Consider the following 14432-nt stretch of genomic DNA (forward strand, 5'->3'; position numbering starts at 1 on the left):
GATCTCTGCTCCAGCAGCTCCCTGCCCACAGAGCCGCCCCATCTTCATTTTATCAGCACGAAAACCCCCAAACAATGCTCGTTTAAAAACCCAGCAGGAAAATCCCCAAACAGTGCTCGTTTAGCACCAAACCCACCCGGGTCTCTGTGACTGAGGCACAGCTCGGAGATACAGCAGGGAATTCACAGAATTCAGACATCTCCATTCAGAAATGTGCAGCTCAAAATGAGTTTGGAGGCATCAGTGAGATAATAAATATTAGTGACTCTCTCCTCCAGTTACCAGCCTGTCAGGGCAATTTTTTTGCTGTAAAAACACAAGCCCAGAGGTATCCATGGATATTCACTCCAACAGATTTCAAACGCCGTGCCAGGGGTTTCTACAACCGCTCCATTTGTCTTTAATCCCTGCTCAGAACAGAGATCTGAGCACAATCTGTCTCTGAGGCAGCTTTGAGACAACTTCATAAACCAAAACCTCCCAGCTCCGGGCTTGGAGCTGAGCTTTAACTGCTCCAGCCACCAAAGTGCCCAAAAATCACTGTTCTGCCTCAAAACCATGCCCAAAACCCTGCCGCAGCCCGGAGCTCCAAACGTCCAACCTGAGTTTTTAATTAAAGGGATGGAATTTGTTGCTTGGCAGCACCAGGAGCCTCCTCCAGCCCCGTGGTGTGAAATTCCAGCTCCTGAGCTGGAGCTGCCAGAGGTTCCCAGGTGGGAAGCACAGAGGGCACCGAGCAGTCCCAGCACTGATTTAGGCATACGATCGATTATACTTTGCTTGATCAAATTATAATAAAACCCAGGAATTCTTATTTTCCATTCTACTCTCGTCATTTATTTCACTGCCCTCTAAACTGGTGGGGTTCTGGGGGTTGGTTTGGGGTTTTTTTCCTCCCCCAAAACAGCCCCAAAAGGACACATTTTGTCTGTTAAAATCCTCCCAGTTTTGCCTCTGCTGGAGCCAATTCAGGGAGAGGTCCGGGCAGGTGAGGTGGCCAGAGAGTATAACAAAAATCAGGAATTATTATTTTCCATTCTACTATTGTCATTTATTTCACTGCCCTCTAAACTGGTGGGGTTCTGGGGGTTGGCTTGGGGGTTTTTTTCCTCCCAAAAAAAGCACATTTTGGCTGTTAAAATCCTCCCAGCTTTGCCTCTGCTGGAGCTGTAATTCAGGGAGAGGTCCAGGCAGGTGAGAGGGCCAGGGAGGCTCCAGGGAGGCACAAGCCCGTAGCTACACCCGAGGATGGTCTCCCCTACAGGGTCTGTTTTTTTCCTTCCCCAAAACAGCCCCAAAAGCCACATTTTGGCTGTTAAAATCCTCCCAGTTTTGCCTCTGCTGGAGCCAATTCAGGGAGAGGTCCGGGCAGGTGAGGGGGCCAGGGAGGCTCCAGCCCATGGCTACACCTGAGGATGGTCTCCCCTACAGAGAGCAGAGCCCATAAATTCCAAAGGAAACGGAAGGAAAAAGGAAATCCAAAGGAAAATGGGAGCGCAGACACCCCGGGCGTGCAAAGGGAGAGCTCGGCGGGTGAGGAGCCGCAAAGTCGGATCGCTGCGCTGTGCAGGCAGCAGCGCTGGTGCTGAACATCACAGAGATGCTCACCGCAGCAGGCTCCTTCCTCCGAAAGGCAGGACACAGCCCCGCCCGCACATCCCCGCACCTCCAGCGCCCGAGAGAAGCCCCGGCAGCCCCGCCGAGGGTGCGGGAGCCCGGGCGGTGAGGGCTGCTGGCATCCTCTGCTGGGTGCCATGAAGAGGTGACTGCCCTCCGGTGATTTACCGGCGAAAAGTTAAATAAAATCACCCAAAAAAAGGACTCGGAGCATCTCCAGTACACGGGAAACAGATCCACCCGCGTGTGCGCATCGGCCCCGGAGGCATCCGGGGAAGAGACCGAGCCCCCCGAGCCCGTCCCGGGACAGCCCGAGCGGGTCCCTGAGCCTGTCCCGGGACAGCCCGAGCGGCGTCCGGGCCCGGAGGCGGCCCCGGCCCCGCGGGATGCCCGCGGCTGCTGCCCCGCACAGCGCGGAGCGCTCCGAGCGCAGAGCCGCAGCCTGCGGGGATGCGCGGAGCCCCAAGGAGCCGAACGGCCGTGATCACCCCGGCACCACGGCCGGGACCACCCCGGGACCTCGGCCGGCATCACCCAGGGACCACGGCCAGATCACCCCGAGACTACCCCAGGACTACGACCGGGATCATCCCCAGACCACAGCCAAGACCACCCCGGCATCACGGCCGGGATCACCCCGAAATCACCCCAGGACCACAGCCGGGACCACCCCGGCACCACGGCCAGGACCCCCGGCGCCGTCGCCCCCAGGGCGGTGCGGGTGTTTCTCCGGGAGATGGATGTTCCTCGCAGAGGGAGGATGCCGGTGGTTCTCCCAGCGCTGGGATAGCGGATGTTTTCCCCGAAGCTGGGATGCAGATTTTCTCCCAGCGCTGGGATAGCGGATGTTTTTCCCGAAGCTGGGATGCGGGATTTCTCCCGGAGCTGGGATGTGGGTTGTGCTCCCGGCGCTGGGACAGCGGATGTTTTTCCCAGCGGGTCCCTGCCATCCCCTGCATCGCGCATCTCCCGCTCCCCCATCCCCGCCCCGCAGCAACCGGTGGGACCCCCGCACCCCGCAGCCGCCCTGGGGAGGGCAGGACGAGCCCCGCTTACCTCGCAGCGCGGCCGTCCAGCTGCACAGCCCCAGCAGCAGCAGCAGCCACCGGTGCAGGCGCGGGGCTCCTCCGCCCATGCTGAGCCCGCAGCGCCGGGGATGGAGCCGAGGACCGAGCCGGGGACGGAGCCCGGGATGCGGAGCCTGGGAGAGAGCCGGGGATGGAGCCCCGGGATGCAGAACACCGGGATATGTAGCCGCGGGATGCGGAGCCGGGGATGGAACAGCGGGATGCGGAGCCAAGGATGGAGCACCGGGATACGGAACCAGAGATAGAGCTGCGGGATGCGGAACACCGGGATATGAAGCCCCGGGATGCGAAGCCGCGGGATGCAGAGTCGGGGATGGAGCTGCGGGATGCAGAGCTTCGGGATGCGGAGTCGAGGATGGAGCTGCGGGATGTGGATCCCCGGGATGCGGAGCCGAGCTCCAGCCGGAGAATCAGCCGGGGTTTCGGGCGGTTTCGGGGGGTTTTTCCCGCTCCTCTCCCCCGCGCGGTCTCGCTGTTCGGCTCCCGGGGGTGCGGGCTCTGCTCCCCGCTCCGGCCGCCGCCGACTCCGGGGCCGCGGCGCGCGCCCGCATCACTAATGAGCCGCCCCTCCCCCCGCAGCCAATTAGGGGCGCAGGGGGCGGGGCCTGCCGGCGGTGGCGCGCAGGTGCGGGATGGGGGGGATAGGGGGATGGGGACACGCGACATCCACCCCCCCCCGGCCCTTCCCCCCCACATGCGGCGGGGGAGGGGCACCCAGGTGAGCTGGGACACCTCCAGGTGTGCGGGATGGGGACACGCCCAGATGTGCAGGTGCGGACACGCCCGGGGCCTGCCCCACACTGTCCCCAGCCGGGGGTGCGGGACCCACCAGCCCCACCCCGGGAGAGCCGCTGGAAGCAGCCCCGAGGCTCCCCCGCAGCCCCGAGGCCAGGCTGTGCCACCAAGCTGTGCCACCAAGCCGTGCCACCAAGCTGTGCCACCCAAACGTGGCCCTGTTCCCTCCCTGCCCCTGTCAACCCTTTAACCTCCCACGTTTGCACCCAAACCCCTAAAATCACATCCCTGTGCCCAGGAGCAGGATGAGAAGCCCCCCGAGCCCACCCACCCTGCTCTGGGCTGTTGTTATCAATATTGCAGGGGGCTGTGATCTAAAATTCTGTTTCTTGCCCGCAGCAGCAGCACCATTTCCCTTCCCCAGCTAATTGCACATCAATCTTTTTATCACACACCTGATCAGGACGCACCTCAAGGGTCCAAGGCCGGGAATTCCTGGCTCTGTCCGAGTGGAGCCACCACGGCTGCTCTGCTCTGGGTAAATCCAGCCAGGGAGACGTTGGGAAGCAGGGGCAGCACCTGGAGGAGGAATTGTGGCCCTGAAGAACAGCAGCTCTGCCAAGCTCTGCCCTTGGATCCAGCCAGGCCACAGGATTTGGGCAATTTGTGGTGTTTTCTTCCCAGCGGGCAGAGGGGGCGAGGAAAGGGGCAAAGCCATGGGGAATCTGGTGTGTCAGAGCTGTGTGGGACACAAAGCCTGCAGAAACGGGGCAGGGGAAGGCACAAAATGGGATTTGATGCTCAGGAGTGGAGATTCCCTCAGCACAGGGCAGGAACAGCCAGGCCCTGTTTGCATCGTGGTGCCTGCAGGGAATTCTGTCTGTGGAAGGGAAGCACGGCGGAATTCCTGGCCGAGACGTTGCAGTTTTTTGCATCCATTCCCCTTTTAGTTTGGAAATCAACACAATTTCCATCACCCTTTTAGAAAATAACTCCATTTCCATCAGGGTCCAGCCCAGAGCAGAGGTCAGGGCTCACCCCTCTTTTGGAAATCCACTCCATTTCCATTCCACTTTTGGAAAACAACTCCATTTCTACTTCCCTTTTGGAAGTCAACTCCATTTCCATGAAGCGTTGAGCAGAGTTCAGGGCTAATCCCTTTTCTTTTGGAAATTAACTCAATTTCCACCCCCTTGTGGAAACCAACTCCATTTCCATGCCCCCTTTTGGCAATCAAGTCAATTTCCACCCCCTTTTGGAAATCAACTCCATTTCCACCCTCTTTTGGAAATAAACTTCATTTCCATTGGGGCCCAAAGCAGAGCTCAGGGCTCATCCCCCTTTTGGAAATCAACTCCATTTCCACTTCCCTTTTGGAAACCAACTCCATTTCCATCCCCTTCTGGAAATGAACTCCATTTCCATCAGGTGTTGAGCAGGGCTTAGGGCTCATCCTCTTTATTTTGGAAATAAACTCCATTTCCACCTCCTTTTGGAAATAAACTCAGTTTCCACTGGGGTCCAGAGCAAAGCTCAGGGTTCATCCCCCTTCTGGAAATGAACTCCATTTCCATCCTCCTTTTGGAAACCAACTCCATTTCCATCCCCTTTTGGAAATAAACTCCATTTCCACTTCCCCTTTGGAAATAAACTCAATTTCCATCCTCCTTTTGGAAATCACCTTCATTTCCACCCCCTTTTGGAAATCACCTCCATTTCCACCCCCTTTTGGAAATCAACTGAATTTCCACTTCCCTTTTGGAAATAAACTTCATTTCCATTGGGGTCCAGAGCAGAGCTCAGGGCTTATCCTCCTTTTGGAAATAAACTCCATCCAATTTCCATCATACTTTTGGAAATAAATTCAATTTCCACCCCTCTTTTTGGAAATCAACTCCATTTCTATGGGGACCCAGAGATGCTCAGGGCTCATCCCCACCCGTGCCCTAAGCTGCACTGAGCTCGCCCCATCCCAGCCACCCCAGCCCCAAACCCCGCTCGTTTCTCAGCTTTTGTGGGGCTCAGACAGCACAAAATGTTCTGCAATCCCTGCCCGGACGGGGCTGTGAGAATGCAGCAGGGCTGGTGCCATCTCCTGAAGAGCAGGGCTCAGCACCTGCCTTTGTGCTGCCTTCAGGAGGAAACAAATAATTAAAGCAAAAGGAATTTGTAAACAGAATTTTAAGAGAGAGGGAATGGGGAAAAAATCAATATCTGAGCACATCGCATCAGAAGATTCCTTGTTCCCTCGCCGACGTGTGTTTGCCAGGCTCCAGCTCGCAAAGGCATGGAGCAAATATATGAAAAATACATTTTCTTCAACAGCCTTTTAGGTCATTTCTCTGTGTTTGATGCTGCCAAGGAAAATACAAAAAATAACAATAATAATAATTAAAAAACCCAAACCAAACCAAAACCCCACAGAGGGGCAGAGCTGGACAGCTCCACGGGAAAGTTTTCACGTGGCAGAGCATCCTCCCGAGCCTGCCCACGTCAGTGCAGCCACTTCTGCCTCGAGCCCCACTAATTATGGATTTTTGCCTACGCCACGGAGTCTGTGTTTGGTGCTTCAGATAAAAATACCGAGTGCTCAGCTCCTAACGCAGCTCTGATGGGGAAGGAGAGAGCAAAAGTAGAAATAAGGGCAGCAGCTGTGGCTTCAATCAGCGCACTTGGAAATGGAAATAAGCAGAATATTCCACAAAAATAAAATCTCGGGGTGAGGCAGTTCTTTCTGAGCTGCAGCTCAAGCTGGAGTTATCTGTCCTTCAGGCGCTGCTGCAGAATAAACAAGAGCGCAGAATAAATACAGAAGTGAAGCTCTGAGCACAGCAGGGCACTTCAGGGATTCCAGGAATCCAGGCCTGGTCCACGTCCCACACCTGGAGCCTGCATTTCCTGGAAGTTGGAGGCAGCTGCATCAAAAACCAAAAAAAAAAAAAAACAAACAAAAAGGAGAAAGTTGCTCTGATTTGGCCTTTCCTGCACGCCTTGACCCAGCAGCCTCATCCCAACTGGAGAACACCCCTGGGAGGGGCAGAGAGGATCCAGAATCCAAAATTTCCTCCCCACAGGAACTCCTGGGCTACTTTTCTTCCCCCATCTCAGGTTTGTTCTTGTGCCCGCCAGCTGGGCACTGAGGAGACTCCTGCAATCCTCATTGACTCGCCAAACTTCCCAGCTGCAGAGGAAATCTTCGTGGAGATCGTTTTCAATAACCCAGAGAGCTGCAGGCTGAAATAAAAAATAAAATAAAGTAAAATAAAATAAAATAAAATAAAGTATAAAATAAAATAAAATAAAATTAAAATAAAACAAAATAAAAAATAAATAAATTAACATTAAAATAAAAAAATAAAATAAAAAAAGAAATCAAAATTTAAAAATAAAATAAAATAAAATAAAATAAAATAAAATAAAATAAGAAATCAAAATTTTAAAATAAAATAAAATAAAATAAAATAAAATAAAATAAAATAAAATAAAAATCCAGGACGTTCCAGCTGAGCTTGCCGAGAGTCTCTGCAGCCAGGTGAGCTCCGTGTGTGGCTGTTTGATGGATGCCCCCGGAGCTCCCCACCTGTGCCGTGCCATAAATCAGGATTTCCATCACCTGCGTGTCAGAGAGGGGCTGGGGACGCAGATGAAAGGCAGCTGCCTCCTTCTGCTGCTCTGGCAAATGAAAACATCCCCGCGATGCCACGGAGCCGCTGCGTGAGCAGGGATCAAAGAGAACAAACGCACCTGAGCCATTGATGTTCGTCACGGGGAGCAGCTGCAAGTGTTCACACCTGAGCGACAGGTGAGTAATGCAGAGAGAGCAGAGCATGCCCGGCAAGGACAAATCACAGGAATTCCAGGAGTGATGAAGGCTCCGACCCAGCCCGGCCTTCAGGAGCCAGGATCGTGTGGAGATAAAAGTGTTCAGGACACCGGGAATGCCCCAAACTTCCGAAATTCAGCTTTTTCCTCCTCTACCCAGAGTTTGGGGCACCCTCCAGCTGCCCCTGCTGTCCCAAACTCGCAGAGGTGGAGGAGTTTGGGATGCCCAGGCATTTACAGAGCACATTCCCTCATCGGAATATTTCCTGCCAGGCTGGGAATAAAACCAGATAGTTCTGAACATTCCCTCATCCCTGCCCTGCTGGAAATAAAAACAGGTATTGTTGATTTAGTTCTGAACACATTCCCTCTTCCCTGCACTGTCCAGGGTCCTGCCCTGCCAGGCTGGGAATAAAATCAGATATTGGAGATTCGTTCTGAACACATTCCCTCATCCCTGTTCTGAACACATTCCTTCATCCCTGCCCCATCCAGGATCCCACTCTGCCAGGCTGGGAATAAAAACAGATATTGGAGATTAGTTCTGAACATTCCCTCATCCCCGCCCCATCCAGGATCCTGCTCTGCCCAGCCAGCAATAAAATCAGATATTGGAGATTAGTCCTGAACACGTTCCCTCATCGCTGCTGCATCCAGGACCCCACTGTGGCAGCCTGGGAATAAAAACAGTATTGATTATTTAGTTCTGAACACATTCCCTCATCCCTGTCCCATCCAGGATCCCGCTCTGCCCAGCTGCAATAAAAGCACAGATTGGATATTTGGATATTCGGATATTCTCTGCAACACTTTCCCCATCCCAGGCCCTGGAATTCCCTCCTCAGCCCGGGATCCCCCAGCCCAGGGGGTTCTGTGCACGCTGTGCCCCTCCTGGGGCATTCTGCCCCTCCCAGGTGACATTCCCACAGCTCACACTGCAGGACTTCCAAACTCATAACACAGAATTTTCAAAATTCACGGCACCAAAGAAAAGTTTTATCATTTTCTGCTCTCTTCTCTTCTTCTTCTCTTCTCTTCTCTTCTCTTCTCTTCTCTTCTCTTCTCTTCTCTCTCTCTCTCTCTCTCTCTCCTCTCTCCTCTCCTCTCCTCTCCTCTCCTCTCTCTCTTCTCTCCTCTCCTCTTCTCTTCTCTTCTCTTTTCTTCTTCTCCTCTCCTCCCCCCCCATTTACATTTTGCAGTTCCCTCAAGTTTTGTGTTCTTTTGTTTCCATATCAATTTAAAAAATATATATATATAAATATAGAAGCTGTTTTATTTCAAAGGATAAACTTCATCCTCTTCAGAGATGAGGAAAAAACTCTTTAAAACCCCTCATGATGTTTCTCTAAACAATTCCCAGCCACTTGCTTTCAAGTGAAGTCCCCATTTGATCTGTCACAAGCCAGCAGCTCTGATGAGCTGCGAATTTATATTATTTTTTTTTTTAATTCATTAATCCGAGATGAAATACAATGCAATTATTTGCATTTCCCTGGGTTTGCTCGTTCCAAAGAGCGACAGGGCAAAGTGGATCTGATAAAAAGCAAAATGCTGGAGCGGCTGGCTGAGCTCAGGATGGGGAATGTGCATTTACCTGGCAGGAGGGACAATGTCACAGCTGAATTTCCCTCATTGGTTTTAGGAATCACAAGGCCCAGGCATTTAGAAAATGTCATAATCTTCATACCTGATTTGCTCTTGGATTGGTAATTTGGGGAAATCAGCCACACTTGAAATTTCACCTGCAGCATTTCCTCCAAGCGGGCGAGGCAGAATTCCGACTTCAGCATTCATTATTAGTTAATTATTGTGCAATTCCAGCCCCTCTTTGGACTTTCCTGTGTAACTCCATGCTTTGGTCCCACCTGCCCTGGCACATCCTCCGGGTGTGGGTGATCAGGGAGATAAGAAAGGCCTGGGGGTGGCACTGAGAACTCTGGGCAGGGGATGGGGCACAGCCTGGTGACCTTGGGGGCTTTTCCCACCCTGGGATTGTGCAGGAGGCCAAAGACAAAATCTGAGTTTCCTCTGGACGTTGCCCTGTGCAGCCCCAGGAGCCTGGGAGGGAGATAGAGACCATTTAATGAAAATAAACTGCAAACCTGCTGGGTTTGATCAGTGACGCTCCCCCTGCCTGGATTGTCCTGGACTGATCCCACAGCTCCTCCTCCCTCTGGAAAATCCTGGGCGAAGAGATGTCACAGACATATTGTCTGAAAAATCCTTTCCTTGGGATCTTTTCTCCTGAGAAGCTGGGAAACTTCAGCTTCTCCATGTTTTGCTGCATTCAATGTGATTTGGAGAATTGTTTACCCAGCATGTGAAATTGTTTTTACTTGATGGCCAATGACAGCCACCAGTGTCGAGGCTGTGAGCAGTCACAAGATTTTATTATCATTCTTTCCTTTCCTTTGCTAGCCTTCTGATGAAATCCTTTCTTCTCTTCTTTTAGTTTTTATGTATAATTTAATATATAGTTTTAATATTTAATTTTCTTTTAATATAATATATATCATAAAATAATAAATCAGCCTTCTGAAACATGGAGTCAAGATTCTCATCTCTTCCCTCGTCCTGGGACCACCACAGAGAGATTTTTCAGAAAATATAACTGTGACAATAATATATTGTAAATAGGAAATACTTGGCTTCTGATTGTGATGGCGTGAATTATAAAATCTGTATTGTCTCACCCTTCTCACGAGACCGAAAATGGAATGAAAGTTTTGAAATTGCCTCTCAGTTGCCCCATTTTTGGTCAGGAAAAGGGGAATTGTCCGACAGCTCCTGAGCACTTCTGGCTGCGTGCAGCAGAGGGAAGCAGCCGGCCCCAGAACGTGCTCGGCCACCCAATTTAAACATTTCCTTCCCGAACGTGGTGAGCTCTGGGCTCGCTGCAAGAGGGTGAAAAGAACAAATTTCCTCTGGCTACAGGGAAACTCCCCGAGCTCAGGAAAAGGAGCCAGCAAAGCAGCGTGCAGGGTTTGGCTTTGCTTGTCCACACCTGGTGTTGGTGTTTTACCAGAAAAACTTACTGCAAATACAAAAACTGTGTTGGTTTTACCAGAAAAACTTACTGCAGATACAATTGGTGTTTTACCAGAAAAAACTTAATGCAAATAATGGCCAAACATTCCTCAAAATTCCCAGGTGAATCATCCAAGGCCATCATTGATCTATTTTAACTGCTCGTGACAATAAATTTCTAAATTTATACAATATACAATATATTAGATATTGTATAAATATATACATATATATTTATATATCATATAAAATATATAATATATATTATCAATATTTTATAATATATATTACATATATTATATTTATCTACATAATATAGGTAATATATAATATAATATAATATATGTAATTTAATATTATATATGAATATATATATAATATATCGTATATTTTATATATATGATATATTATATATTTATACAATATACGATAAATATTTATTTTAACTGCTCGTGACAATAATTTCTAAATTTATAAAATATACAATATATTATATATTGTATTACTATATACAATATATTATATATAATATATCATATATTATATATACAATATATTATATATTTATACAATATACAATAAATATCTATTTTTAACTGCTCGTGACAATAAATTTGTGAAAGATGGAACACAACAAACCCCAGAGCAGGGATTGAAGGGCACACCTTTGGGAATTTCAGGGTTTTCTGAGGAGTTTTCCCTTCAGTTTTGAGCCAGGGCTCCCCTTTCTGCCTCAAAATTCCCCTTCCTGCCCCGTGCCCAGGAAGCTGAAGGAGACAATTCCTTAATCCTGCTATAAAGAAGATTTGTGGGAAGGGAGGCAGAAGGAGACAGCCCAGGTAGGAATAATTATGAAGCTGTTAAAAGCCCAGATCATATGATAAAAGCTCAAGACTAAATTGCTTTGAAATACAGATTTCTTCCTTTCCTCAACACTTAAGGTAAAAATAATATTAAATAACAGCTGTCTCGGGTTAGATCTAAAGGTTAAAGGCTGGTAATTACTGATTATTTAAAGGGTGGCTGCAATGAACTAAGACAAAGAGACTCACATTTCTAAACCAGCACTGTATTTTAAGGTGGGAATGTGACTGCCAGGAAATTGCTCTTGGGTCTGGAGCCAAGCTGAGATTTGCAATAAAATTCTCCCGGTCCCAGGAAATGTGCAGGGCTCCAGTTCAGGACGCTGCTGCTTTCAGATCAAAATGCAGATTTATTTTTTTTTTAGTAAGAAGTTTGTGTTTCTCATGCTGGTAAACACCCAGCATGGGAAATACAAATTTATTTTAATAAATAAATAAATAAATTTATTAATAAATAAATTTATTTTAATAAATCCAAGAGTTTTGCAGGGTGACAGATAAACCCAATCCTTCCAGCGTGGTGTCAGGGATTTCTGCACTGGAAGTGACACAACCTTGATAGGAAAAAAGAAATTAAAGCCAATCCCATCACTGTGTATTAATTTTGTCACCGGGGCACAGCATCACATCAGGCTTTTAGAACGTGACCCCCAGCAAGGGAATGAACCCCAAAAATTCTCAGCCAAGCAGAGATTTCCCTTCATTTCAAAGCCAACCATGACAGGACACAAAAAGATACAAAATAAAATATACAAAATATACAAGATACAAAACAAAGCAAGAAAAATGCTAAGATTATTCAGGAAAAACTTCTCTGAGGAGGTTTCTATCGGGCAACTCGGTACTCCAAAAATATTAACTTCAGCTTTGCTGAGTAAAAGTAATTATTTTCCCTTGAGTCAGCTGATTCCTGGAGCTTTTTCATCCATTGTCATCTCTTGTTTTTTGGGATATTCACAGAACTCGCCGTTTGCGGAGGCTGCAGAATGAAATCCCAATTTAGAAGATGCTTAGTGCTGGGAAACTCTGGGCACCGGCTGGGGGCAGCTCCTGCTTTGAAATGCTCCCCCCTCACCCTTCAAAGGCTGGCAAGGAACCCAAAGGAGAGGAAAGAAACCTCAAAAAGTGGGGAATGAGCTCTGAGCCTCGCGTGGAGCTCCCTGGGCAGCCCCATGCCAGGGGGAGGAAACTCAGGGGATCCCACAGAGCCCCAGGATGAACGAGGATTGCTGCAAGGTGAGCCCAACCCGGCGAATAAATAAATAAAAAAAATAAAAATGAATAAAATGAATGAATGAATACAATGAATGAATGAATAAAAATGAATGAATAAATGAATGAATGAATTAAAAATACGTGCTCTGACTCCATGATTCAGAAGGATGAACAATTGCTTTATTAAGCTATACTATATTACAGTAATACTATACTAAATTACATATTAGAGATACTTAAGAATATATTTTCTTAAGAATATATATATTTCCTTAAGAAAAACTATGATATATCTTTCTATATAATATATATAATATGTAATATATAATATATTATATAATATATTATATAATATATGTAATCGGTTGTATCTATTATATACAATATATCATATTACATATACCATATTATATATTATATATATTATTTTATATATTATATATTATTTTATATATTTTTTCTTACATATATTTTCTTAAGAATACTTAAGAAAATAGAAGAATAATATATATTATATATAATATATATGGTTTATAAAATAATATATAAGAATATATAATATATATACTAGATATAATTTATATAATATATAATATATATTATAAAAGATATAATATATGTAATAGATATAAATAGAATAATAATATATATATTTTCTTAAGAATACTTAAGAAAAACCCGTGACTGTCTGAGACAGTCAGACACAGCTTTGAGTCTGGTTAATCATTTAAAACAACTTTCACCCAATTAACAAATCACTTTGGGTAAACAATCTCCAGCCTGGGGATGCTCCTACAGCCCCATTTCTGCAGTTTCTGAGAACAAATCCAGCCCTGAACCAACCCAGCCCAGACTGAGGATGCTATGCTCCAAAATCCTGTGTTCTACATCCCAAAACCTCCCACGCCCATCCCTAAGGACCCAAAGGAGAGGTGCAAACCATCCCAGCTCAGTTCCAGCCTCCCTTTTCATGTCGGCTCAGGGTTTTGGGTGTTTTGGGCTCCATGGTTTCCACACACCTTCCCTTCCCCGTACAACTTCCAAGTGAAGTTCCATCCAGCCGCAGCTGATTAAAGCATCAGCAAAACTCTTCTCTGCCTTCTCCCTGTAGCAGATAAAAGCCATTTATTACCCTGTCCCTCTCCAGGCTGATGCTGCCGAGATGCCAGGCCAGGGAAGCTCACCTGGCTGTCCCATATTGTCATTTTAATTAAAGCCACATCCTGGCAATGGCCTGTGCTGCTGAGGCCCTGATAAAGATCCCGTGATCAGAGGATTTGTGATGCTATCTGGGCCAGCCCATGATTACCTGCCAGAACAAAGGGGAAGTTATTAAACAAACCCGGTTAGCAGCCTGTGGGGGCAGAGGATGAAAACCACACTGGGATCCTTCCTCTCCTGGGGTCACACGGGGAAAAGGAGGAGTTGCTGCTGCTGCCTCACCGAGGAAAGTTTCGCTCCTCTGCTGCAATTTATTAAAGGAGAAACACCAACTTTAATATCAATTAACCCCTGGGGGATGATGGCCCCTGAGGGCCTGCCTGGGTGGTTCATTAAAAACATGAACTGATGATGTTTGCTTTCCCAAACACAGCTCTGCTTCCCAAACCCAAACCCAGCTCTGCCTCCCTTTCCCAAACAAACCCAGCTCTGCTTCCCAAACCCAGCTCTTCCTCCCCTTCCCATACAAACCCAGCTCTGCTTCCCTTCCCTTCCCAACCCCAGCTCTGTTTCCCAAACCCAGCTCTGCTTCCCTTCCCTTCCCAACCCCAGCTCTGTTTCCCAAACCCAGCTCTGCCTCTCTTTCCCTTCCTAAACAAACCCAGCTCTTCTTCCCCTTCCTAAACCCAGCTCTGCTTCCCTTTCCCAAACCCAGCCCTGCCTCCCTTTCCCAAACCCAGCCCTGCCTCCCCTTCCCAAACAAACCCAGCTCTGCTTCCTCTTCCCACACAAACCCAGCTCTGCTTCCCAAACTCAGCTCTGCTTCCCTTTCCCAACCCCAGCTCTGTTTCATCCTCTCCCAGTTTTGGTTTCCTGATCTTCCCTGGGACAGAAGCCACAGGAG

General features: G+C 48.0%; 1 protein-coding gene across 1 annotated transcript in view; it reads right to left on the reverse strand.

The window, feature by feature from the left end:
* Window positions 1-3214, reverse strand: part of LOC115912681 (netrin receptor UNC5D-like) — a 103292-nt gene extending 100078 nt beyond the window's left edge. Inside the window, 1 exon segment of the mRNA XM_030964337.1 lies at window positions 2674-3214. Coding sequence (XP_030820197.1) covers window positions 2674-2752 — 79 coding nt within the window. The 5' untranslated portion in view covers window positions 2753-3214.
* Between the last annotated feature and the right edge of the window lie 11218 nt (window positions 3215-14432).

Source organism: Camarhynchus parvulus, chromosome 22 (genome assembly GCF_901933205.1).
Source record: "Camarhynchus parvulus chromosome 22, STF_HiC, whole genome shotgun sequence".
In the NCBI taxonomy this organism is placed as follows: Eukaryota; Metazoa; Chordata; class Aves; order Passeriformes; family Thraupidae; genus Camarhynchus; species Camarhynchus parvulus.